The following is a 26750-nucleotide window of genomic DNA, read 5'->3' as shown; positions in this document are numbered from 1 at the left end:
AGCTAACCAAAAAATCGGAGAATATCCTATTTGAAAATTTCAAAGAGGTTTTTCATTGAGTACAAACAAGGAGAAAGTCAATAAAAGAACAATTTGTTTACAAACTATTTAAAACTATTTCCTTAAAAAATAAATGTATTCTTGCCAATACTATATTGAAATTACTTATAAGATAGTGCCCAAAACATTACGTAGGGATTGATATCCTCTACAGTTAACTATAATTTTTAGGTTTTACAGAAATGGTCACTTACACATGACAAGTTTAAGGGTTATGATTTATATTACAGTTGGCTTACATTTGGAGCTATTTGATAATTTATTTAAACCAGAGTTTTATAATAAAAAAGGCAGTACTTTGATTACTCCGTAAGAATAGTCTTTTTTTTTTTTTTAAAGATTTTATTTATTTACTTGACAGAGATCACAAGTAGGCAGAGAGGCAGGCAGAGAGAGAGGGAGGAGGAAGCAGGCTCCCTGTGGAGCAGAGAGCCCGATGTGGGGTGGATCCCGGGACCCTGAGATCATGACCTGAGCCGAAAGCAGAGGCTTTAACCCACTGAGCCACCCAGGTGCCCCTCCATAAGAATAGACTTATTCTTTTAAATAATGCTTTCAAAACATTAAATGGTGCTGCATAAATTCTTTATTAAACCCAACAAAATACAGTCATTTAATATCTCTAGACTAATAATTTACAAGCATTAGGTACAAAATAAACATATTTACAAACCAGATACATTTTGATTACAATTTTAAATACAATTTTTAGAAAAGTGGCAATAAAATCTTAGATAAATGAGTTTTTCCTTAATCATTAAAAAACTCTTTTTTAAAAGCTTTCTCTGTAAAAGTAAAAACTATTCCATGCCTTATAGCAGGCAACTAGTATCTTTAATCTTGAGATATCTTTAAATAGAAATCCAGCTCAACTCAAGATCAACTCATTACTTCCCAAAGTCCCTGTAGGGTGAATCCATCCTTCAATTTCTCTATTGCAAGCCCCAGTTCTTCTGAAAATACAGGTTCACGATCTTGTTGCTTTTTGGGAGATAAGAGGATAAGATGGGAATAGAGAAGGTGGGCAAGGAAGAGGAAAAAAACAAAAAATAGGTTTCACATAAGTTTTGTGAATACTAAATGTTAGAATATAGCAAGTTTTTTTCAAATACTATAGATAAAATGTCCTTACCTTATTGCCATCAGCAAAATAAGCCTAGAAGACAAAGAAAATTCTATTTCACATACTTGACATGTAACAGGTCAGTGAACTAAGGAACAGGTAATTAATTTACAGAACAATTGTGTAACTAACTGTATTTTACATTCTGTTACTGTATGTCTAATGGTCTTCTCACCTATCTTTACTATGGTAGTAGCAGATTTCACTTCTATTAATCATTAGTAACAACTACAAGAGTTATATTTTGAGCTCCAAAAAATGTATTTTGTAATTTAGTATACAATTAGCATTGTTAACTTGAAAGGAGATTAAAAGAATGACTTAGAAGCTATAAAATTTCATCCCTACTTTTGGTTTAGGAGAAGGTGCTGGCAAAACAAAGCAATCAGTGCTTCAATGTGTCAGCAAATGCTGTAGTTTATAATTAGATATTTTATACTAATTTCACACTTGTTTAAAAATATTTATTCCCAGAGCGGTATGCTGGTCAGATCCATACATTACACTATATATAAAGAATTAGTATTATTTTGGCTATGAAATCATACAAATTTGGAAATAGGAAAGCTCATAGTTCAAATATAGTTTTTAATATAATATACCAATAAGTTGAAAGGAAGTCAATCTTGTAAAGATTAATAATGAAAAATATATTTTACATTAATTTAATTAATTATTTAACCTGTTCTCTTATTCTAAGGTATGAAAAATTTTTCACAGATCTGAAATCCTCTGAAAAACAGTGTTCTCAAACTATTTCCCAGTTTGGTAATTTAAAAGTAATTTCAAACAAAGAAAAAAATCCTTAACTTAAAAAAAAATTACTTTCTAACTCATGTTTAAGATAACTCTCAAGTTCAATGGTGTTTTATACACTTAAGCCATTACTTAAACATGACTGAGATTTTTAAAAAATCGTAAGAAATTTAGTAGCTCTTCTTTGTCATGCTCACCACAAAAGCGTCCGTGTGATCATCAGAGTCTATTTCTACATCATCTTGAATCTGTTCAACTGTTAGAGCTTCAAGGGGCTGTGGCTAAAAATCAGTAGATATTAAAATGCATCAAGGAAAAAAAATGCATCGAGGAGACAATATTAATTAAACAAATAGTTTTAATAAAATGTGCTGTGAGAATTATAAATACTTGTAAATGAGTAAAACAATTGAAAACTATTCAAGTCTTAGAAAAATCATTGTATAATTTATATTCTACTAAAACTAACCTGAGTAATAAATCAGTTAAACCTAAGCTTTTAAATCTGAAGTCAGTATCATCAAAAGTATTAATATGACAAATTTATAAAAACTTAATATGATACTTAGAGATAGCCTTAAAGAAAAACTCTCAATGGACTTAATCTGATTTTCTTTCATACAGTTTAAAAAAACTAAGTTTGGATATAGCAAATTTTCAATTTTCTTCAAAACAGTCATTAAATAGAACTCGTGAAAAGTAAAAGAACTAAGAGTTGCACGGAATATGCCAATGGTAAAGCAGAATAAAATGTGGTACCAATATTAATTCTTTATTCAAATGTTTTAGTATTTTTGGTGTGTTAGGCACTATGCTAACACTACCAAGTAAAAACTCCCTGTCCCTACTCACAAAATGTTTGTAATCTAGTGGAGGTGGAGAAAGAATAAAACACAATTACAGATAACTAAATATTAGGTTGGAACATATGAAGTTACTATTTTTGTTAGTAAAAAATGATCAAATATTAGTATCATATGGTTAAACCTATGAATAGCAGTTGTAACGAATGTACTATCCATTATAAAAGAAAGGTTTAGAGACAGCACAACTTCTGGATTGTAAATCCCAGAAACTTTCATGAAGAAAAGAATGACATGTAATCTAGGCCTTTTAGAATGAGGATGACTTCCATAGGTAGGATTAGGGGAAAAGGTATTTCTGCCAGAGGAGACCAGCATCAGCAAAGGAGAGAAACCACAGAATGTGGCTGAAGAATGATGAATAATCCAGTATGGTCAGAAGAGAAGAGTCCCATGAGACAGAAGAAGCTATGCAGGGCTACTGTACTGAACAAACCCAAGGAGCATCATTCACACTGAAGTCTCTGTTTACTATGTTCTCATAGCTGAGCAGTGCACAGCCTGCACAACCAGACACTGTGACTGTGCAGATAAGGTAGAAAATGTAGGCTGGTGTCCACTGAAATTCTTTAATACCAGCCCAAAGAATTCAGACTTTATCTATAGGTAACTGGTGGGAGGGTGTATAGGGTAGAAGTATAGTGCTCAACAAAAGTGATCTGCTAATCTGAGGAGAGCCTCAAGTGTTTCAACTGCATTCAGAGTTGTGTGACAAGTTTTATGTACAAGTAACTTAACCTAGCTAAGCCTCCGTCTCCATAACTGTGAGATAAGGATAATAATAATGTTATACTTCATAGTACTGTTGGGAGGACTAAATGAGATAGATGATGCATATGAAGCTCTTAGAGCAGTGAATGGGAACAACAGGTGTTCAGTGCAGTCATTCAACATCTATGAATATTCACTAAAGCACCTATTATGTGCTAGTTCTAATTGCTGGAAATACAGGTTTAAAGATAGTAGATGAAAATCCCTGACTTTATGGAGGTTATTTATAGTGGAGAAGACTTATGAGTGTTATCAAAAACAAAGCAAACAAGCAAACAGGGATAAGGAACAATAAAATGATGAGGCTACTGTTTTAGATGGTGCTCAGGGAAGACCTCCCTGAAGAGGTGGCTTGGCATAGGGACTTACATGAGATGACAGAGTGGGTTATTATGGCCACTATTATTACAAACTAGGGGCCAAAAAAGGAAAGAAATGAAAGATAGAGAGAGAATGGGTAGGAGAACTAACATACTAAGTATCTCACATGCCAGGAATTTCATGGATATGATTAATAAGTTTGTGAGGCAGATGATCTTCATTTAAAAAAATGTTTTTAAAGATTTTATTTCTTCATTTGAGTGAGAGAGAGAGGGAGTGAGAGAGCATGAACAGGGGGAAGGGCAGAGGGAGAGGGAGAAAGAGACTCCTTGCTGAGCAGGGAGCCTGACACATGTCATGATCCCAGGGCCCTGGGATCATGATCTGAGCTGAAGGCAGACGCTTAACTGACTGAACCACCTGGACACCCAGATTATCTTCATTTTATAATGAGAAAATTGAAGCTCAAATCTACCTAGAATCACAAATAAATGGTGAAATTGGGACTAAAGTCAGGTTTGCCATGTTCCAAGAACCAGGTATGTTCTACAATATTATTATGCAAGCAAGAGTAATAATGGTAATGTGGTTTGAGTGAAAAGAAAGGGATAGGAAAAGGGAGGAGACATTCATGATTGAATGTATGAAATAAGACAATCAGGAAAATAAAAAATGAAATCTCTGAGGTTCTGAGCACAGCTGACTTTGCCAATGCTAAAAATAAATAAGTAGAAAATAAATAAATCTATCAGTAGGATGGTGCTTTTGAGAAAAATGATAGCATTTTAAGTATGCCACGTTTGAGATACTCAAGTCCCAGTGTATCTTACAGATTTGGAAAATTATTTACTTAATTAAATTACTAGGACAAATTTTTAAATGAGAAATTCAGTTTATGTTGTTTGAAATGCTCATTTATAGTGAAGATATTCAAGAATATTTAGAACCATGGTCATCTGAGAGAATGTGTCAAAATCAAAATAAAGTGGGAGTCATCTATAGAAGTTTAAGTTGAGGGGCTCCTGGGTGGCTCAGTCATTAAGCGTCTGCCTTCAGCTTGGGTCATGATCCCGGAGTCCTGGGATCAAGCCCCACATCGGGCTCCCTGCTCTGTGGGAAGCCTGCTTCTCCTTCTCCCTCTCCCTCTCCCCCTGCTTGTGTTTCCTCTCTCACTATGTCTCTCTCTGTCAAATAAATAAATAAAATATTTATAAAAAAAAAGTATAGGTTGAGGACTGGAAGAGAGCTGATATTCCTGAAGAATATACAGAGAAGGCAGAATGAAAGGGAGAGTGTTGAAAGAAATGCAAGTTGGGAGGAAAACAAAAGGATGATTAAAGATGTGAAAAACATGAGTGTATGTCTAATACAGTGTCAGCAACCCAAAGAGATGTTTCAGCTTGAAGGGAAGGGGGATATACAGAGAATATTGCAGGAAGAGAAAAAAACTAGCAAGGAGTGCTACCAGGCAACAAGGGTCTGTTTGAAGTCAAAGGGTGTGAATTTGAACTTAGCTACTTCCTGATCTTCTCGAGTCACATGCTGCAGTCCAAGAGCAGAAGAGATATAGATAATATATGTGCTGTGTGATAGGGCTCAACACGCTGAGCACCAGGAGGGACGCTGTTGAAAGAGTGGGTGGCAAGGGCACCATCATAGCGTACAGTGAGGGTGCCGGCAAAAGAGCAGACAGCAAGGGAACCTGAGATAAGAGTGGTCGGTGAGGCTACCCGAGATAGAACCTCTGGCCAGAGTACCGCTGATAGAGCAGATAGAGTGTAGTGGCTGGTGAGGACACCAGTGACACACCAGATGACAAGTGTTCCAGCTGGAGAGGCTGAAGAGTAAAGTCAAAGGAGAGCTGAGGGACTTGGAGAACAGGGTAGGTTTGGTGTCTGTGAGGCCTGTAAGGTTTGCCCAAATGCTAATGGGAGGCAGAAGTGGAATAAAAATAAAACAGTGAGAGACTGAAGTCTGTCCACATCACAGGAGCCTTGCACATAGACACTTCTCTGGATAAGCTGCTCACCTAAAAGGGCAGGAATGAATGACGAAGCAGCCAGTGAGAAGATAGGTAGATGGCACAAATTAGTATTGGCCAAGGGGTCATGTTCTCTGAGCAGAGTCTGTATATCCATCATTTTAAACATAGTTCAAACTTAAATTGTTCACAATGTGTTTATATCCTTATTTTATAGATTGTGTGAAAGCAATTCAGCAAACTGTATTTTACATAGCATAGTGATCAAATTACCTTTTCTTCCATCTCATAATCCACTCCAAATATAGGACTGGCAGAATAGACTTTGTGAAGTGAATTGATTTCCTTAACTGATTCTTGTAGTTTTTCCACAGGATCTATTTTAAAGCCAAGAACATATCCTCCACTCTGTAAGAAAAAATAATGAAAAAACAAAAAACAAGCCTGAGGAATGGGTATTTATACTATATGATAAACTATACCCCATTGTCTAATGTTATTTCAGAGCTCCATACATAAATTGATTTTTAAAAAATTTTTGTAATGAAAAACTTAAAGAATATATAAAAATAGGAAAAAAAAAGGTATAGTAAGTGTCTATGTAGCCATCAACCAACTTCAATAAGTAGCAATATATGGCCAACTCTCTTCCATCTTTAACCTCCCCTTTCCCCAAATCTCCTCCCCTTACCCACTTAGGATTATTTTGAAGCATATCCAGATATCACATCATTTATATATACAAATATCAAAGATGAGATTTTAAGATTTAAGAAAATACACTATTGATTGTGAAGGCCAATGGAACTAAGTTTTTATTGAGCTAGACCTTGAAAGGGAAAAGACCATATATCAGAAGAAAGGGAATGGTCCAACTGAGGCTAATTCCTTGAAGAATTAGGAAAGAAACCTTAACACGACAGATTGTTGTTGAAAACTGTTAAAAAATTAAGTAGCAAAAAAAAAAAATTAAGTAGCATACTGTAAATGGTGAAAGCATATGATTTAGGTTGACAGCATATACTGTTGAGTTTAAATTCAGGTTTTACAACAAATTTGCCAGCTATATGATGCTGGGAAACATACTTTTCTTAGTCTTTTAAGCCTCAATTTTTTAAAAAAATAAATTTATTTATTTATGTTCAGTTAGCTGACACATAGTACATCATTAGTTCTTTTTTTAATGGTCTTCTGTGTGTTTCCTTCCTTCCTTTTTTTTTTTTAAATTAACATATAATGCATTATTTGCTTCAAGGGTACAGGTCTGTGAATCATCAGTCTTAACACAATTCACAGCATTCACTATAGCACATACCCTCTCCAATGTTCATAACCCAGCCTCCCCACCCCTCAACAACCCTCAGTTTGTTTCCTGAGATTAAGAGTCTCTTATGGTTTGTCTCCCTCCCAATTCCATCTTGTTTCACTTTTTCCCTCCCTACGCCCAACAACTCCCTGCCCTGCCTCTGAAATTCCCCATATCAGAGGGATCATATACATCATTAGTTTTTGATGTAGTGTTCAATGATCCATTAGTTGTGTATAATACCCAGTGCTCATCACACCACATGTCCTCCTTTATATCCATCACCTGGCCACCCATCCAAGCCTCAATTTTCTAACCATAAAACAGTTATCAACTTGTTATATTAAATAAAATAATGTACACATGATATTTGTACAGTTCCTGGAACATAGTAAGCACTCAGTAAATGGAAGCTACAAATCTGCAGGCCAGGGGAAAGGAGTGAGTAGACATTCATATTTACAGTTAGAATTTACAAGAGCACTGATTTTACAAATAAGTATATGTTTTATTTAAATGTATTTCTGCAAAGATCTGGCCTAATGGGGCACAGGAATTATAATTAGATACAGTATAACCTGCATGTGTGTGTATATTTGTATATATCTGTGTTTCTCATTGATATTCTTGTGAGTCAGTCAGACCTGACTGACTAGTTACCAGTTGAGAGACTGTGGGCAAGGTTCCTAATTTCTCCAAGCCTCAGTTTCTTGAATGTAAAATGGGGAAAAATAGTAACTGTATCATAGGGTTGTGTAAAGATTGAAGGAATGCATAAAAAATACAGTGACTTAACTCTGTCACTAAAAATAATAATCATAATGATAATAATTGTTATGTCTGTCCAACAAGGAAACATGAAACAATTTTTCCTATGAGTACAATTACTATACAACTTTAAACTCTATTCATGTTATAGCTAATATTCTTCTTGAATGTACACAGGTTACTTTATAAATAAAACAAAAAATATAGACTGTCACATAGTTTAAAAAATCTATTAAAGATTAATATGGATATATAATACCTTACCTGCTGAGAACTTTCTATGACAAGAGCTAAACCAAATTTTGAATCTCTAATCTTTATGGAACGCTAGATGTAAAATGGAAAAGAAGAAAATGCATATTTTTATTACCTGATAGTAGTGATTCTTTAGCACAAACAAATTTTTCAACTTCTACACAGTAACTGCTTTTCTTAATCTAAAGAACAGAATTCTCCCTCTTTCCTTCATTATATTCCCATAGAGATCAAGTAAATGAAAATGTCTTTACTAGAAATAGCCATCAGACTTGTAAGGAAATACGAAGGAGACGTATCTGAAGTATGCACAAATTATCTGACTCCAATATCCCCCATAATCAGGGAGTATACAAATTTTCTGAGTATTTTAAACCAAGGGCCAGCAATCTTTTAGTACTAGAGAGCCGGTGTTTTGAGTGGTTCCCAAGGCTGGGTTAGTTTTTAAAAGTCACATGAATATGACTGTCCTAGTGACAGACTGTGATGATATCAGATTGCAAGTTGTTTGGACAAAGCTGAATTCATTCCAGAGGCCATACTTGGGAACTGTATTCTTAAATAACAAAAAGCATCTATCTGAAGAATAAAAAGCACAAGGTTGTTTACTACTCAGTAATTTTGTAGTATAATAGAGATTAGGTCAGACAAGCTGTAACATATGTAAACCATATAAAACAGCAATGGACAATACAAACCCCAGTTTATCAAATACCTATTATATCTTCCCAGCCACAATTATAAATTCTTGTATTTCTTTGGATGGCCAGAAATTATTTTTTTCCTACCAGATTCTATGATTTTCTGTTTAATCTCTATCAGACTGAAACCTTGATGGCAGGCACTGTGTACTGGTTCATAATTCTCACAACTGTATTGCTGGCACCTAGCACAGCATAGGTGCTAAATACTTGGCAAATGAATGACCTGATATTCTAAAGAAACTCAAAAATCAAACAATTCAGCAAACAATTGGCTTGGGAATAGTTAGCAAAGAATCATCCTTCTTGTAAACCAGGAAATCTTTTTAAAAATGACATCTTCCAGATATCGCATACATTGTGTCTATTCAATAAATATTTGTTAATGAAACTGCTCAGTATTAAGACTACTCATATCCCGCAATAAGTGTAATTATCATAGGAAAATCACACAGGATTTTCATTAACTATTTTTTGTTCCATCTAATTTGCACTAGAGTCCTATAAGTAATTTCCTTATGTAAAACGAAATACTTCAGTTTACTGGAGTTTACTATTTGTTTCACTGAATCACATAGTAGCAGCAGCAGAAGAGATAAAAAGAACCACCTTTATTCTCAAAACAAATTGGTCTCAGATGTAGTTAGTTCCTGTTCTGGATTTTAACAGCTTTAGTTGAACTTAAGCTAAAAATCATTATTACTGGGCACCTGGGTGGCTCAGTGGGTTAAGCCTCTGCCTTTGGCTTAGGTCATGATCTCAGGGTCCTGGGATCGAGACCCGCATTATTGGGCTCTCTGCTTGGCAGGAAGCCTACTTCCTCCTCTCTCTCTCTGACTACTTGTGATCTCTCTCTGTCAAATAAATAAATAAAATCTTTAAAAAAAAATTATTACTAAAAACCATCTTAATTCCTTTCACCAAAAGGAATCCAGCTTATATTACATGCTGTCTCTGAATATAGTGAAAACAATTCATTCACAGAATAAAAGAATTCCTCTGGCTTTAAAAGCAAAGTGTCAAGAGAGCCAAAACAATGTGTGTGCATCAGTGTGCTGAAGCCAAGCAAAGAACTGCTGTATACATGCCTCATGAAAAGATTATGGAAAACTGTAGTAGCTAAAGTCCTCTGACTGGAATCTAAGAAGGACACATCTTAAAAAAAAAGAAAGAGAGAAAGAAATAAAGAAGAAAAGAAAGAAAAAAAGAAAAGGAAAAGGAAGAAGAGAGATACATTTTAATCTGCATAGCGACTATTTTTTTTTTTAAAGATTTTATTTATTTACTGGACAGTGAGAGAGAAAACAAGCAAGAGGCAGCAGAGGGAGAAGGAGAAACAGGATCTGCATTAAGCAGAGAGCCCAATGTGAGGCTCGATCCCAAGACCCCGGGACAATGACCTGTGCTGAAGGCAGACGCTTAACTGACTTAGCCACCCAAGTGCCCCTGTATGCTATTTAAAATTTTTAAGTCCAGTATATTTTTCTCTTAATAGCAAGTTTATAATGGTGGGGCATCCCTTGAATGTAAGTACTGTTGGGTCTTTTCTATGTTGAAACTGTAAATTATCAACATTTTAAAAGTCTGTTGTCAGCTATACTGCTGCCACTGAAAAAGAGGGAGACAATTCATCTATTCTTGAAAGTTCCATTAACAAATGAACAGAAATTATTTATTCTGCATTAAAATAAGAACACCAAAATGCATGCACTTACAATTTGCAGATATGGTATGCTGACGTTAAAACTCTCATTCATATTTGCATGCCACACGATTCTCACGTTGGTAATAAAAAAGGTTCCTAAATTTCCCTGTAAAAGACAGATACATGAGTGACCATTTGTTTGAATACTTACTCTTTATTTTCTAAACACTGGGATAATTCTAATTATCGCAGTAGCAGAGAATACCAGAATTGAATATCATGGAGAATCAATGACTTCATTATTCACTGGATCGAAGAACAATTAGCTGACTGAGGGCCTGGATTCTGAAGTTAGACTATAATCATTATGCTATCAGTACTTACCAGTTGCCTGACCATGGGCAAAAATTTGTTCTTGGTGCATTGTGTCAAATGTAAAGTGGAAATTTGATTAAATAACCCCTATAAATAAAGCCCTTATCACAATGCCTGACACATAGTAAGCATGCTGCAAGTGTTAGATCTTATTACAGCTATTGTTCAAAACGTGGGATTAAGTTAAGACAAGGAAGTTGTGGTAAGAGAAAGACAAAACATATGTGATAACTTCCATTGGTCCACGAGAGATGCTTTATGGCTCTTCAACACTAACCATGAATCAAAACTGTTTTCCAATTATATGGCCCCTCAATATTTACTCATAATTACTCCAGTATGGTAACTAAATGGTCTAAAAAAACTTTAATACCTAGTACATGACACCAAAATTAGCCACCTCTACTATTTATCCATATCATTATCTACCTCCATTTCTACCTCCTCCCCACCACATACTCCCAGAGGAATTTATATGTTGAGGTTGGGCATAAAATATTAACTTAAAAACCTAAAACCTGGGATGACCAGGTTTGAAACAACAGAAAAGACCAACTATTTCTTAATTATAATTAAGTTAATAAACATATGTAAGTATATAGATTTCCCTCCTCTACTCTCATCTTGCAAAAAATTGTCATACAAAGAATTTTATCCCCCTTATCCCTGGCCAACATCCCATTAAACAGTACTAAGTCTAACTTTATAAAGAGTAATTATTTATGTCATTCTTTCCTCTTATTTTAGAAGAGAGCAACTTACAAAACTCCTAAGGATTTTTTAAATAAAAGAATAGGAAGGCATATTTTATATTTAATAAACAGAAGTTAGGTTAACAATAACATTCCTATTTTCAGTAAAATATTTCTGACAATCCTGAGCATCTTAATTAATCAATTTAAAATGCCAGGTGCAGTGCTAGATGGCAAAGATTTAAATATGAACAGAGTGATTCCACTCCTACCCTTATAAAGCCTACAGTCTAATGCTGGGGAACAGACAAGCTCTGTATTTTAGATCAGGAACAATTTAAAGTAGTAATTAAGTACAGACTGCATAAGCAACACTCAGAAGGAAGCCTTATAGAAAGCGACTTCTAAGCTATGACCTAAAGTAGGGATCTGTAAACTATGGTTTGTGGGACAAATCTGGCCTCTCGCCTCATTTTGTATGGCCCAAGAGCCAAGAAGCCAATTTTCTTGGCCCCACAAATCAAATTTTAGATTTTTAAATAGCTAGAAAAAAGTCAAAAGAATAATAACTCATGATACGCGAATACTGTATGAAATTCAAATTTCAGGATCCATAACAAAGTTTTTTTGAAACACAGCCATGCTCATTTGTTGTCTATGTCTGGCTTCACACTACAATGGCAAGTCTGAGAAGTTATGACAGAAATGGTATGACCTGCAAAGCCTAAAATATTCACCATCTGGCCCGTCAGAGTAAAAAGCTTGCTGATTCCTGATGAGGACTTATTCAGATGTAGAGCTGGCTATTTACTACAGAACCATCATCAGAGTTTAAAACTAGAACTTTTCAAATGAGCAAAATTTATTTACAACTCAAGTTTATGATAAAATGTTTAGCAAGAAGTTCTTCATTCAAATGCTAAATTTACCCAGTGGTTATCGGTCTAACCAAAGAAACTATTCTTATGTAAGAGAAAATTTTTCTTTAGAAATTGATGTATTACTTACTCCAACTTAGATGTTTTAAATGGTCATAACTTCAAGAGCAAATGAGAAGTCATGATAATGGATATAGGAATCACCAAATGAGTTATATGTTTAATTCCATAAGGATCATTTTATTTTTTTTGAATATTTTATTATTTATTATTATTTTTAAAAATTTTAAAAATTTAAAGGCAGAGAGGCAGGCAGAGAGAGAGGGAAGCAGGCTCCCTGATGAGCAGAGAGCCCGATGAGGGGCTCGATCCCAGGACCCCGAGATCATGACCTGAGCCGAAGGCAGAGGCTTAACACACTGACCCACCCAGATACCCCTAAAGATTTTATTTTTAAGTAATCTCTACACCCAAACATGGGGTTTGAACTAACAACCCTGAGTTGCATGCTCTTCCAACCAGCCAGCCAGGCATCCCCAAAAGACCAGATTAAAAGTCTTCCATGACTGTCCACCTCATGACTATCCTCCATCAGTGTAAGTTATCAAGATGATGAGAGTAGTGTGGCATGAGGAGAAGAACATAGTTCTCAGATGAACTAGATGTGTGAAGTCACTTTTCTTTGGCCCGAGTTTTTAATCAATAAGTGAATGGAGACTGAACCAGATAATCTCTAAAGACCACTCTAGCTATAAGTTCTATGTACAACAAATGTTGCTAAAAAGAACATAAAGATATGAAAATCAGAAAATTATTTTATATGAAGAGCTTCAATACTAATTTATCAGGAGACATAATGCTATATTTTAATAGAATTAAGTGAATATTCAAACTCAATGACAAATAGGAAAATGATTACCAAAGCACTGACCCAAAAGGTTCATTAGCTTTTTGCACAATACCTGATCACTGGATAAATTCCATACTCCATTGACTTTATCATATACATGTTCTTGTGGTAATAATCGTAGTTGCTTATTTTGAATTAGTGCACTTCTCAATTTAAAATCACGATACATTTTAGAAGTTTCATATGCTCTATAAAAAAGAACAGAGACCAACCCAAACTGAAAATGTGGTTTTCCTAGGTTATGTTTACTTATCTACCAAAATATACAACTGTTAATACTTATGTATATCATTCAATTATAACAAATTTAAAAATTTACTTTTCAATAAATTTTGGTGTCACAGTCTTTTATAGACTATCATTTTACTGTAGTATTTACATATTTTATCTCAGTACCTGTTTTTAGAAGTCTAATTTTTTTTAAAGATTTTATTTATTTGACAGAGAGAGACACAGTGAGAGAAGGAGTAGGAAAGGGAGAAGCAGGCCTCCTGCCAAGCAGAGAGCCCTATGTGGGACTCGATCCCAGAACCCTGGGATCATGGCCTGAGCTGAAGGCAGATGCTTAACAACTTAGCCACCCAGGTGCCCCTAGAGGTCTAATTTTTAAGGCAACATGTATCATATATAGCACATATGAGAGGAAACATTTTCTCTTTAAGCTGAAAAACAATGCTTGCATATAATAGACTTGGAAATTATTTTTCCCTATCAAAATCCTTCTCTCCATTTCTGTTTTAGTCAAAGGAACAATTGGGCGTCCAGTTAATTTTCTCATTGCAACCGCAAACATGCTCATAGTTACCTCTATACAGAAAATTGGAATAAATCTGTACCAATCACAAAAGGGAACCTAGAACAGTGTGTATGCATGTGCAAGTGTTTGTGTGTGTGTGTATACATTTATATATATATAAAATCCCTCTTTGTTCTCTCTCCATGCCTTCCTATTGATAAATAATAAATACTGAAGAAAGTACTGTATTCAAAACTTTCTTCATGGGACGCCTGGGTGGCTCAGTTGGTTGGACGACTGCCTTCGGCTCAGGTCATGATCTTGGAGTCCCGGGATCGAGTCCCGCATCGGACTCCCAGCTCCATGGGGAGTCTGCTTCTCTCTCTGACCTTCTCCTCGTTCATGCTCTCTCTCACTGTCTCTCTCTCAAGTAAATAAATAAAATCTTTTAAAAAAAAAAACTTTCTTCAGTATTTATTATTAGTTTTGATTAGTTTTTTTTTAAAGATTTACTTATTTGAGAGAGAGCACACACAAGCAGGAGAGGGGCAGAGGGAGAGGAAGAAGGAGAGGAATAGAAAGAATCTCAAGCAGATTTCCTGATGAGTATGAAGCCCAATCATGGGGCTCAATCTCACAACCCTGAGCCAAAATCAAGACTGAGGATGCTTAACTCAGCCACCCAGGTGCCCCTCATTAGTTTTAAGTTTTTGGATTAGTTTTATTATAACATTTGATTGATTATAATTTTACCCCACAAAATTATAGGCTAATTTACTCATTTAATAAGACTAAAGAATTTTCTTAGCCTGAATAACTTTAAATGTCTTTTACATAAATCATAATATTCATTGTTAAACCTGTCATTTTAACTTTAATTGAGCTAATATATAAATTGTAAAAGAAGAAGATTTGAGCATTTGCCTATAGACCTTAATTTCCTTTAGTGCTATAATCATCGTTTAACCAGTGGACAAAATGGAAACTATTTATGCTGTGAGTTACTTGTGGGGAACACTTATTTTTATTCTATTGAAGAAAAGCAGCTTATAAGGTCCTTTCATAATCCTCTTCATATTATATTTCTAAGTAAAGTAAAATAAAGAGCTAAGGTTTAGAAATATGTCCAACACAAATTAAAAACATTCATAGTAGCTAAAAAGTGGAAACAATCCAAATGTGTATCAACAACTACTAAGAAAACAAAATATTTTTACACAATGTAATACTATTTATAGAAAGAATGAAGTACTGATAGATGCTACAACATGGATGATCAGTGAAAACACTGAAATACGACAGCTATAAAAGGTCACTATATTGTATGATTCCATTTATATTATAAGTCCCACATAGGCAGATCCATACAGAAAGAAAGAAAATCAGTAGTTGCCAGGAGCTATGAAGAGGACAGGATAGGGAAGGACTATGGGGACTACAGGGCTACAAGGGTTTCATTTTGGGGTGACAGAAATATTCCAGAATTGGTAGTGATGACAGCTACACAATCTTGTGAAAACTAAAACTATCAAACTGTAAACCTTATTTGTTTTTAAAAAAGATTTATTTGAGAGAGAGCAGAGAGAGAGAGAGAGAGCACATGAGTGGGAGGGGTGTGGTGAGAGGGGCAGATGGAGAAGCAGGCTCTCCACTGAACAGGAAGCCAGATGCCGGACTCGATCCCAGGACTCTGGGATCACGAGCCAAAGGCAGATACTTAACCAACTGAGCCACCCAGGCACCCCTCAAACTGTAAATATTAAAATAGTATTTTATACTATATGAATTACATCTCAAAAAATTTATATGATTATATAGATTAGAAATCATCAACAAAATGAAAAATCAAGTAACTAGGAAACTAAGAAATAAATTTCAACATATATGACAGATGAGGGCATAATTAAAAAATTTATAATAGAAAACTATAAATAGCCAAAAAAGGGAGAAAAATGTCTACATCACTAGTAATAAAGAAATGCAAATTTAAAAAAGTATATATACTTCTCTGTGTGAGCATAAATTTGTGTATATGTATAATAGCCTGTCATCTTAGCCAAGCTTTTAAAAGATCATTGTACTTAAGGCTGGTTAAAAACAGAGAGCTAAGGTGCTCACTTAGCAGCACATATACTAAAACTGGAATGATAACAGAGATTAGCATAGACGCCACACAACGATGACATGCAAATTTGTGAAGTGTTCCATATTTTCTGCAGTTCCCCAACTAATGGCCACCCTTTGTAGATTCACTCGAGGGAAATGATATGAGCACAATGTGCAGCACTGAATAATTAAATTGTGATGTTTTATTTGAAAAATATTCCTGCAAAGCAATTTATGATATGTGGATTGAGGCCGAGTTTCACCCAAAAAATTATGTGCAAATATGTTGTTTCTACATATCTTGGAAATGAGAAAATGTCAACTTGCATTTCCTTATAGAATTAAAAACAAAAACAAAAAAAAAACAGCAGGGCACCTGGGTGACTCAGTTACTTAAGTAGCTGCCTTTGGCTCAGGTCATGACCCAAGGGGTCCTGAGATAAAGCCCTGTGTTGGGCTCCTCATTCAGCAAGGAGTCTGCTTCTCTCTCTCTCTCTGTCCTCTGTGCTCTCACTCTCTCTCAAGTAAAAAAATAAAATTAAAAAAAAAAAGCTAAGGTAGTATAAAGAATTTAGCAACAAATGAACAAACCGCCACAAAAGAAAACAAAACTCTTAAGGGAAAACACCCAGACATGCCTTCAACTGCTAGTAAAATAACCTTTTTTTTCCCCCTAAGATTTACTTATTTATTTTAGAGAGAGAAAGTGAGAGAGCAGGGAGTGGGGGAGGGAGGGAAAGGGAGTGAGAAACTCACACTGACTCTGCACTTAGCACAGAGCCCTAGCTAGAGCTCATTCTTATAATCCTGAGATCATGACCTGAGCCAAAACCAAGAGCTGGAGGCTTAACTAACTGAGCCACCCAGGTTCCCCTAAAATAATCTTTTTTAATTCATTAACTGAATTATCCAACTTCGTTATCTATATTGAATGAACTCTCTGTTTCACTATAACTAGTTTGGTAGCTAATTTAATAGAATCTTCAAGTAGAAATTTTTATGAATCTTCAGTAGTCTTATGTGTTTTAGAAATACTTTCAAAGTGCTTATTAAATGATAATGCAATATGTTCTTCTATATATCTTCAGGATACTCCAATTTTCTGAGCTTGGAAGAAGATGGTACCATACTTATATACTTTGCTCTACAAACTTCTAAATCATAGATTGGCCTTAAAATTATTCAATATTCCATAAAGTATTATCATACCTGTGTACTGCAATCACAGAAGTAAAAAGTCTAGGACTTCCAGGAACCAAATTTGTAAATATAAACTCAAAACGAGTACTGTTACATTTTGTTAGTATATAAAGAGCTTCAGTTTGGCCTCGTAATTTCTGTAAGGACAAATTTATTTAAAAGTTCAGATTTCAAGAGCAATTTCTCATTTACAGTGAAAATAAGTCCAATATCAAATATCTAATGCTTCTTCACTATATATATTTCAATAAGATTTTTCAGACTTACAGAGTTAGCAGTCCTTGTTGTAATGCTCAATATGCAGTTGTAACCGATAGCTAAAATTCAAAAGCAAAGAATTTCAAGAACATGATATAATAAACTGAAAAATAAAAACCTCCGCATATAGAACTTTAAGTTTTTTAAAAATTACATATAAAGTACAACTTTAAAACATTTTAATATATTACTACAAATTTAAGTTAAATAATTAAAAGAACAAGTAAATTCTGCTTCTTTGCAAACATTCTTAGCTTCTTTAAGAAAGAAAGAAAGGAAGTTTGCTTCTCTAAAACCTATATATTATTATTTACTGAACATCTTAGCACCAATACCTCTAGAGAAAAAGTCTAGCAGGACAATCTAAAATAATTTTTAAAAATAAGTAAAATAAAATTTAACACAATGGAAGGTTGCACTTTTTTTTTTTTAAGATTTTATTTTTTTATTTGAGAGAGAGACAGTGAGAGAGAGCATGAGCAAGGAGAAGGTCAGAGGGATAAGCAGACTCCCCATGGAGCTGGGGGCCCGATGCGGGACTTGATCCCAGGACTCCGGGATCATGACCTGAGCTGAAGGCAGTCGTCCAATCAATTGAGCCACCCACGCATCCCGGAAGGTTGCACTTTTATTAGAGTTTAGATCTCCCTTCTACTGGATTAGTTGAAACATAGGAAATTGTCAAAGATATGCAAAGAACAAAACCATTCAGTGTAAAAGCACTAATCTCGTGTGTCTCCAAGAGACAAAACGGACTGATAAACCTTTCTTTGCAAAATGGTACAGTCTGTGGTTAGTCTAGGATTGCTAAAAAATTTTTTTAATCAATTTTTCTTCATATTTCATGGTACAGCTTTTTTGGTTATCAAAAGCCACTGTGTAAGTTCATCTGACAAAGTATTTTTTTTTTTTTTTTTTTAGTGTTCTCTAACAAAGATACTTACAAAGATTGACTCTGGGTAATGCCAAAGAATGCCAGATAATTCTTAAATTTGTTACTAAGAGTCTACCTAAAAGCAAACAGACAAAAAAGTAGGTTACCTTAAGTAAGGACCCATTTTTGCAGTAGAGAGAGATAGGCATGAAACCTCTAGCTCAGGAAGAGCAGTAACCCCCACAGATGTTCTCAGACATTTATCAACTGAACATGTTTACTGCTCTTATATATCCAGTATAAGGCATATAATGCACGACTCAGAATCCCAGAGAAACAAAATCTGATAGTTATAGATGGGATACATGTCTTCAATGCCAATAGCTTGGTTTGACTCAAATTAATAGAGAGAACTGTGTACTGGATTTTTGTCTTGGTGGAAGCTGTTCTGGAATTCTGGCAGGTTATATGTGCACAACTGAGAATGAGTATGGGATGGTATAATCACAAAGCCATTTGTTGAAATCACACTACTCAAAGGACTTTCATATATATACTAATCTCTTAACAGTTCTCATTTATATGAGCCACACTTATAAATACTTTTTCTCTTTTTTTGCAATAAGCAAAAAATTTTTTGCTCATATGAAGTTATGGCCAAGCTGAAGTCTCCTTAAGGCCTTATGTTTTTCATTCCTAACCTCAGACTGATGTTCTTACACTGACACAGAGTTAGATAAACTTCATTTCTCAAAGTGTATCTTATGAAACAGTAGTACCTATAAATGCTCTAGAAAAAAAAAGTCAAGTAAATCTGAGCATGGTAAACTATGTGTCTTACAGATTTATGATACAATTAACATACTAGCATAGCTTTGTGATAATCCTGAATAAAACTCACTTAACTTTAACATTTCTTCAACAAATTATAAACCATAGAATTTTTTTACAAAGATTTTATGTATTTATTTGATAGAAAGAGACAGACCATAAGAGATGACATACAAGCAGGGGGAGAGGGAGAAGCAGGCTTCCTGCTGAGCAGGGAGCCTGATGCGGGGCTGGGGCTCCATATGGGGCTCGATCCCAGAACCCTGGTATCATGACCCGAGTTGAAGCAGATGCTTAATGACTGATCCACCCAGGCGTTCCCACCCCCCCCAGCAAATTCTATTGATGAGTCATCTATAGCCAGGTAATATTTCTTCCTCTCTGAAAACCCTGAGAATATCCAAAATTAGAGAAACTAAGCTTGTATGAATGCTAGGGTAAGATGGATAAGGCTGTTACCAAAATAAAGGAAGGTGTTCTCAAGAGAAACTGTAGAACATAGTATGTTTGACAAAAAGTAAATAACCCAGCATTTCAAGACTATAAGATTCACTCAAGATATAGAAGAGTAGACACGGAATCTATCAGTTGGGGTCAAATGGACAACAGATGGCACATTCAAATCAGAATAACTGAGGTTTATTTATAAAAGGACTTATAAATAAGTCACTTATTAGAAAGGTATGGGTGGGGTGTCAGGAACCGTAAGTGAGTGCTGCAAACCTGTTACCACCCCAGGCCCAGTGGGACAAGGATAGGGAACAGTTAAGCAAATGTGGAAGTCCTGCATGGCTAAATACCTTGAGAAGAAAGAACTGGGGGAATAAATATCCAGACCAAACTCTCCTGATCCCCTTTGATCTTTTGGCTTGGCTTTTCCAACCCAAAGCTAGAGTGCACAAGTAGCCCCTTGACATGGTCTATACAACTCATTTTCCCTGGGCAAGGGGGAAAGGGTGATGGGTGCTGGACCTGGAGGGACAAATGTAGGCCAGTGGCACAAGCAAGAAAGATTATGGACAAACTATTCTGTTATCATAGATACAATGATTTATGTTTTCCTTACACCATTTCATGTAACTAACATTATGTCTCCACAACTGGGCTATAAGCCTAGGATATCTTTTTATTCTTTTTGATATTTGTCTATTAGAAGATTCCAGGAAAAATTATGAAGTGGTAAATAAAGCCAATAACCAACTCTAATGACCTATTTTTCTGATCTTGGTACATTTCCTATAAATCTCTAGCATTCTTAGGTTGCCTCTTTCTTGCTGAAAGGCCCCATCCTATTGCTACAAACCTAGTGTCCTAGGCATGGACTTGTCTCTCTCTGTGTTTTCAAACACCAAAATATAATTGTCTCTGATTTTCCTAATCTCGAACACTGAAATATGGCTGTTTCTTTCCCGTACAGCTTCAGTGCAAAGCTAATCTGATAATTTCGTGTCAGGGTGCTTAAAGTTGAAATGGATTAAAAGTGCTAATCTTTTGGGGGTATTTATAGTTTTAACATGGGTTCCTGAACTTAATGAATGCCTTAATTCAGCAATTTTCAAACTGCTGCAAAGGAGAGGAAGAAGGCTAAAAGGCAGGACTCCCCTTCTTTTTTCTACCTTCTTATTTACTAGAAGCTCTATACCCACCTGTAACATTTCAGTTTCTGAGGAATGTTTCTGAGGCGAGTATACATACAGTTATTTTTAGGAATAGGAAGATTTCAGGTACCCACTGTGATGGACACTTCTGGCCAGGGAGGTGTTTTGCCCTCTCTATTCCAAAGTGCTAGTATAAGATTCTGCACTCAATGAATACCCAATGAACCAAAAAATGTTCTATTACCCACAGTCTCTGTCTCGAATGACAGATGGACTGTCACATAAGAGTTCCTGCCAGTCTATATGAGAACCACCAAATTTTCTCTTGGCTTCCTTAAGTTAATTTAGGTTTGTCAAGATCCAGGTACCTAGAGATGATTATTCCACCCTCAAAGGCTCAAAGGCACAAGCTAAAACTTCTTGTTTGCTGCTAAACCTTCATACCTCACTCTCACTTGGGCCTGATACTAGGAATCACTTCATAAATGTGATCTAAGCATTCTTTTAAGGATGGACCCTTGCCATTGACAGGATCTGCCTATTGTGGTGGTGATGATAGGTGCCCTTCACAGGGAAGAAAGGACCGCAACTAAGAGCTGCTTACATTCCACCCCAGAGCAGACCAGAGGAAAGACCCAGAGAGCAAGTGGCTGCTTGAAAGGCTGCAGTAGTTTACTGTGTAGCCTCTAGGATTTACTGATCCTTCTTACCTGAAAGAGGTTTTTTACTATTTACTCTTCTCTTCAATAATAGGTTTATGACCCATCCTCCTAAACCTCCCTTTCTCTAAAAGACCTTTTCAGAGATACTAGACTGCCCACTCATCCCCTATTTTTTTACACCCAAAACAACAGTAGTGATGCTTACAAGAACTGGTCACTGGATGCTAGTTTTATGTACAGCTGTTGTATGCAGCTTGGACTTTTCAAAGTTCTAGCCTTTGGGGAATTTGATTTGGGGGGACTCTAGAGTCCAACTCTGGCTGTTCCTCAGTGACATACACAGATGTCTCACAAGACTTTTCACTGCTTAACCTACACTAGACTTAACAGTACAGCACTAAATTTGCTCTCCACATGTCTATCTCCAGGTGTCAGTCTCAAGGGATCATGAATTACTCTTGGATTTCTTAAAAGGAAGCATGGCTCCAGATAGCACAGCTATGACCTACTTATGTTCCACGACCTCATATTCTTTTCATGAGGAGGCAGATTCAAAAGTCAGAACTATCCCATGGCCCTTACAAACAGGGATCCTGAAGTTTTAACAGTTATGTTGGAGAAAGCTGATATCAAAACTGAGACTTACTGAAGGGACCAAACTTCTGAGGAAGAACCTGTATTCCCTGGCTGAAGGTTTTTTTTTAGATTTTATTTACTTATTTGACACAGAGAGAGAGATCACAAGTAGGCAGAGAGGCAGGCAAAGAGGGAGGGGGAAGCAGGCTCCCCTGCCTCATGTGGGGCTTGATCCCATGACCATGGGATCATGACCTGAGCCAAAGGCAGAAGCTTAACCCACTGAGCCACCCAGGCGGCCCTGGCTAAAGGTTTAATACCCATCTTTCTCCTGTTTAAGTCTGAGAAAATTCTTATGTGGATTTAACTCTTTTACTGTCACAATTACATTTCTTTTATATCTTACTCTCCAGTTAATATGATTTAACATTTGGAAATCAAACCAGAAATATAAAACATATTAGGAAATATACTCACCTCTATCCCCATTATTTCCTTTGGTGTCTTCAATTGAATCTAAACAATCAATAAGGACTTCTCCAGGTCTTGTTTTCATTTGTCTAAAATAAATATCGAGGCTTTAATAGCTACAACCATACCCACTTACAATCTAGTTAGAGAGAGAAGAGACATATGCATATAAAACAACCATCAGTATAAATGATACAGTACCAAACGCTCATGCATTTGAAAATAGGGGCTTAAGAACTTTAAGAGTCTGGAGACCCGTGGAGCCTGGAGTAATCAGGGACATGTAGAAAAGCCAGAAGTAGGAGAGGTAGGATTTGGAGAAATGAGAGAGAGAGGGAGGAGAGTGGTTAAAGACCAGAAAAAAGAAATAATATGTGGAATGTGGAAAGATGGGCCTAGCTAGGGAAGAAGATCCATGTTAAGAGGTAGTGAGAAATACATGCCACTACCTCTGAATGCTTAGTCAGATAGGTATGGGCCTTATCCTGTGGACAATGGAAAACCCTCAGAGGTTTCTGAGTAGATGAAAGAGGTTAGGCAGTTACGGAAGGAGCAAGTTAAAGCATCATTAGGAATCGGTAAACAATTAGATACAGGGAATAAAAGGAAATAAAGAGGCAAGAATAGTTTGCTGTCAGACAGAATGCATTCCAGAGTGTCCCCAAACAAACAGAACCTAGTAGAATATGTGGTAGGAAATTCTAACACATTCTCCATACAGCTGACCCAATTACCTACTCAAAATACAGATATGATCATAATATAACTTTTCTGCCTAAGAATCTTCCATGTCATCCCACTGCCACAAAAATTATGTCCAAAATCCTGCGCTAAACATTTTATAATCTGGCTAATCTACCTGTTTGTTCCTCCATCCTCCACTTGCAGACTTTGCCTTCCAGCCAATGCCGTTTGTACTTCCAAGACTTTGCTCCCAGTGTTTTGTTTTCTTTTTTTTCTGGAATACTCTCCTGTCTACCATGACAAGGCCCTGTCTAGTCTTCAGGGTTGAACACAAATATTATTTCTTCTTCAAGGCATTCTCCAGGCAAAATGAACCATTCTGTTCCTATGATACCCCAGCTTTTTGTTCATTTTTTTTCAGGATGGATATTTACCACATTTTAAATAAATAGTTGTCTATGTGTATCTCCTGCACTAAAATGGGTGGCAGGTAATCATTTTCTATTATTTTTGTATCTCTAGCTATCAGCATAGTACCTAGAACATAATAAGCATTTGATAAATGCAGCATAGTACCTAGAACATAATAAGCATTTGATAAATGTTCAAGAAAATGGAAGTGTTCATGAAATGGACCTTTGCTTGGTTTAAGAACCCTCCGAGAATAATAGAAAAAGTCATAGAATGTGTGCAGTCTGTAACCATTGTTTATAAATTCCCTTCCCTCACAACTTCTTAAAGGATCTAAGACCCTGTTAGTTTTAGATACCAAGCCATAACTAAGCCTGGGAAATTATTTCATTTTCTAAGGTTTTGGTCATGATAGGGAATCATAGGAAGTGGCTAAGAAGCTTCATACCTTAACCCGAGAAGCATCACAGTCTTCCAACAGTTAATTTCTCAATGGACATTTCGCCCCTGGTCTTTGGGTAGGAAGGTTGTATTTTTTTCTTTAAAGCATGACATTAAAAAACAAAAACAAAAAACCCAGGGTTTCTGTTGAGAGGTTCCAAAAAGTAGCTTCTTCCCCCCACTGGCGATTTAAATGAATGGCAAGATGGAAGCTTATCATGGAAACCAAGTTCTCAAGAGGTTAGCCATTATGGGAAATGCTTATTCCCACCTCCTTTGTTTTACGAAGAGACTCGAGCTTAAAATGGCGAGGCCTAAGGGTCTACAATATGTGTCGCTATTCCAGACCTAGTTTCAGAACCCCGGTCTCCTCTGAGTCCCTTCCAAACGTCCCCCATCACAGAAGAGGAGCACTCCCAAGCTCACTTGGGTGTACTTGAACGCCCAAGTCCTAGATGGTCCCGGACGTACTTGGGCTCAGTTTCCCGCTAGGTGCCCGGGACCCTCTTTCTCTGCCTGGAATTCTCTTTCCCCAGATCTCTGAAACGGTTTCATTGAGATGAATTCCCTCAATGGCCAAGCCAATCTGGGATCTCCCGGGGACCACAGGCTCAAACCCCCTCCCGCTCTCGCGAGGGCCGTGAGCTGTGGGGGCGCAGCCTCCTCCAGAAACCGCGCCGCGGCGTCCTCTATAGGCCGTAGGAGCGACTTACTGCGAGGAGACGTCGAAGCGGACATCCCGGTCCTCCCAAAGCGCGTCCAGCACCGACATGGTGACCGAGGCCCAACACGGGCACTCTCCACAGCGGTGGAGGCCGAGTGGCGTCTCACTGGCTCCCAGGCAACGGACCGCCTCTGTCACGACGTCTACGGCGGGCGCCGAGATCCAAGCTTCCTGAGGTAGAGTGCGCGCTCTCCGCCTCCGCCCCGCCGCCGCGTCGCGTTGTTAAGCGGATTTGAGGCTCCAGGCGGGGTTGGGCGGCCCCGGCCCAGGAGCTTGTGCTTGACCTCTGAATGACTTTCCGGGCCTCCAAACAGACATTCTTAAGCCATTCCACCCTCTTCCCCCATTTTGCTACAGTCAAGAAATTTAAACTTAAAAACTCTTAATTCTTTACCTGGCCCCGCCAGATCTGGTCCTGCCCACCTGTCCGACCTCTTGCTAACTCAATCTTTCTGCATACATTCCAGCTAGGCGCGCGGGGGGTGGGGTGGGGGGCTTTCTCTGCCAGGAATTCTCTTTCCCAGATCTCTGCATGACCCGGCCTCTGTCACTTAAGTCTCAGCTCAGATGTCGACAGAGGCTGTCCCTGATCTTTCTTTCACCCCTACATACGCCGAGCACCCGGAGGGCAGCACTTGATCTATCTAGTTTGCTTTGAACAGTAGCTGGCGCAGAGTAGGCACTGGAAAACTTTTCAAATGAATTAAAATGCCTTCCTTCCCTCAACTTCTGACAATTCTTTAAAGTAGTGGTTTTTAAAGTGTGATCTGGGGATCTCTGGAGTTCCTTAAGATCCTTTCAGGCCACCTAGAAGGTCAAACTATATGCACAATAATACGAAGACATTCTTTGCCTTTGTAACTTATTTATTCATTGAATGTGCAGTGGCGTTTTCCAGAAGCCATACGATGTGTAATTGTATGTGGAAGCAGGTGTGAGAGTCCAGGTGTCTTCCATTAGCCAGAGGAAGAAGACTTGCAAAAATGTAAGACAGTGCTACTCTTCTCACATTTGGGGGTGTGTGTGTGATATAATTTTTTAAAAAATGTTATCCACTTTGGGCACCTGGGTGGCTCTGTGGTTGGGGTATCTGCCTTCTGCTCCAGTCGTGGTCCCAGAATCCTGGGTTTGAGTCCTGCATCAGGCTCCCTGCTCAACAAGGAGTCTCCTTCTCTTCCCTTATGCACATTCTCTCTCTCTCCTCTCTCTCTGAAGTAAGTAAATAAAATCTTTAAAAGATGTTATGTATGTTAACATATAATGAATTTACTACTCTTTAATGACTCAGTAAATGACATTTTAAATATCTTACTAAAAATCAATGCATATAACCCATATAAACAAAAGTTCTTTCAGGTCCTCAGTAAGTTTTTTTTTTTTAAATCTCAATAATGTTTATAAGAATATAAAGGGATCCTGAAGTCATAGGTTTGATAACTGCAGTTTTAAATTATCTAGAGCACCTCTGCGGTAGGTTCTTTGCCAAATACTAGAAATGTGAAAGACCACAGGAGTTTTTCTCAGGTTGAAGAAAATAATGAAGACAAAGGAACATACTTAAGTGGCCCCCAATGAGTCAGGCCCTTGTAAAAGCCTCTTGCTATGGGTGTAGGCAGAATCTGTGACTTGCTTCTAGCCAATAGACTATGGCAAAAGTGATGGGATGTGAAAGTGGTGGGGTATCATTTCCATGATTATGTTGTTATGTAAGACTTGATCTTAGCTGACTGCAGCAAGACTCTCCTGCTTGCCTTAAAGAAGCCAGTTGTGGGG

General features: G+C 36.9%; 1 protein-coding gene and 1 non-coding gene across 7 annotated transcripts; one reads left to right on the top strand and one right to left on the bottom strand.

Moving 5' to 3' along the window:
- Positions 1 to 628: 628 nt before the first annotated feature.
- On the bottom strand, positions 629 to 25255 carry BBS5 (Bardet-Biedl syndrome 5). Of its 6 annotated transcripts, XM_059392771.1 has the most exons (13): positions 24967 to 25055; positions 24261 to 24351; positions 22724 to 22806; positions 18650 to 18715; positions 17715 to 17764; positions 17457 to 17584; positions 13458 to 13593; positions 10621 to 10716; positions 8214 to 8276; positions 6149 to 6283; positions 2137 to 2220; positions 1193 to 1216; positions 629 to 1041 (listed from the first exon to the last, which is right to left on the bottom strand). In XM_059392771.1, the coding sequence occupies exons 2-13, from the start codon at positions 24275 to 24277 to the stop codon at positions 940 to 942; spliced, it is 984 nt and encodes a 327-aa protein (XP_059248754.1). In that variant the 5' UTR covers positions 24278 to 24351; positions 24967 to 25055; the 3' UTR covers positions 629 to 939. The 6 variants fall into 6 exon arrangements, with proteins under 6 accessions (XP_059248754.1, XP_059248753.1, XP_059248756.1 ...); XM_059392770.1 differs by lacking the exon at positions 24261 to 24351 and having other exon boundaries at positions 24967 to 25250; XM_059392773.1 differs by lacking the exon at positions 24261 to 24351 and having other exon boundaries at positions 22724 to 22856; positions 24967 to 25075.
- LOC132014753 (U6 spliceosomal RNA) lies at positions 16252 to 16355 on the top strand. Its single transcript, XR_009403400.1, has one exon. It is a non-coding gene; the product is annotated as a U6 spliceosomal RNA (small nuclear RNA).
- Positions 25256 to 26750: the final 1495 nt, after the last annotated feature.

Source organism: Mustela nigripes, chromosome 3 (genome assembly GCF_022355385.1).
Source record: "Mustela nigripes isolate SB6536 chromosome 3, MUSNIG.SB6536, whole genome shotgun sequence".
In the NCBI taxonomy this organism is placed as follows: domain Eukaryota; kingdom Metazoa; phylum Chordata; class Mammalia; order Carnivora; family Mustelidae; genus Mustela; species Mustela nigripes.
This window is presented reverse-complemented; position numbering and strand designations above follow the sequence as displayed.

Coding starts and splice junctions, on each gene's coding strand:
- BBS5 (XM_059392770.1), bottom strand. CDS start 25,025: ATGTCGGTGCTGGACGCGCTTTGGGAGGACCGGGATGTCCGCTTCGAC. Junction 17,765..18,649: donor ATTACCCAGAGTCAATCTTT/GTAAGTATCTTT, acceptor TTTGAATTTTAG/CTATCGGTTACAACTGCATA. Junction 6,284..8,213: donor TCATAGAAAGTTCTCAGCAG/GTAAGGTATTAT, acceptor TTTTTCTTACAG/AGTGGAGGATATGTTCTTGG.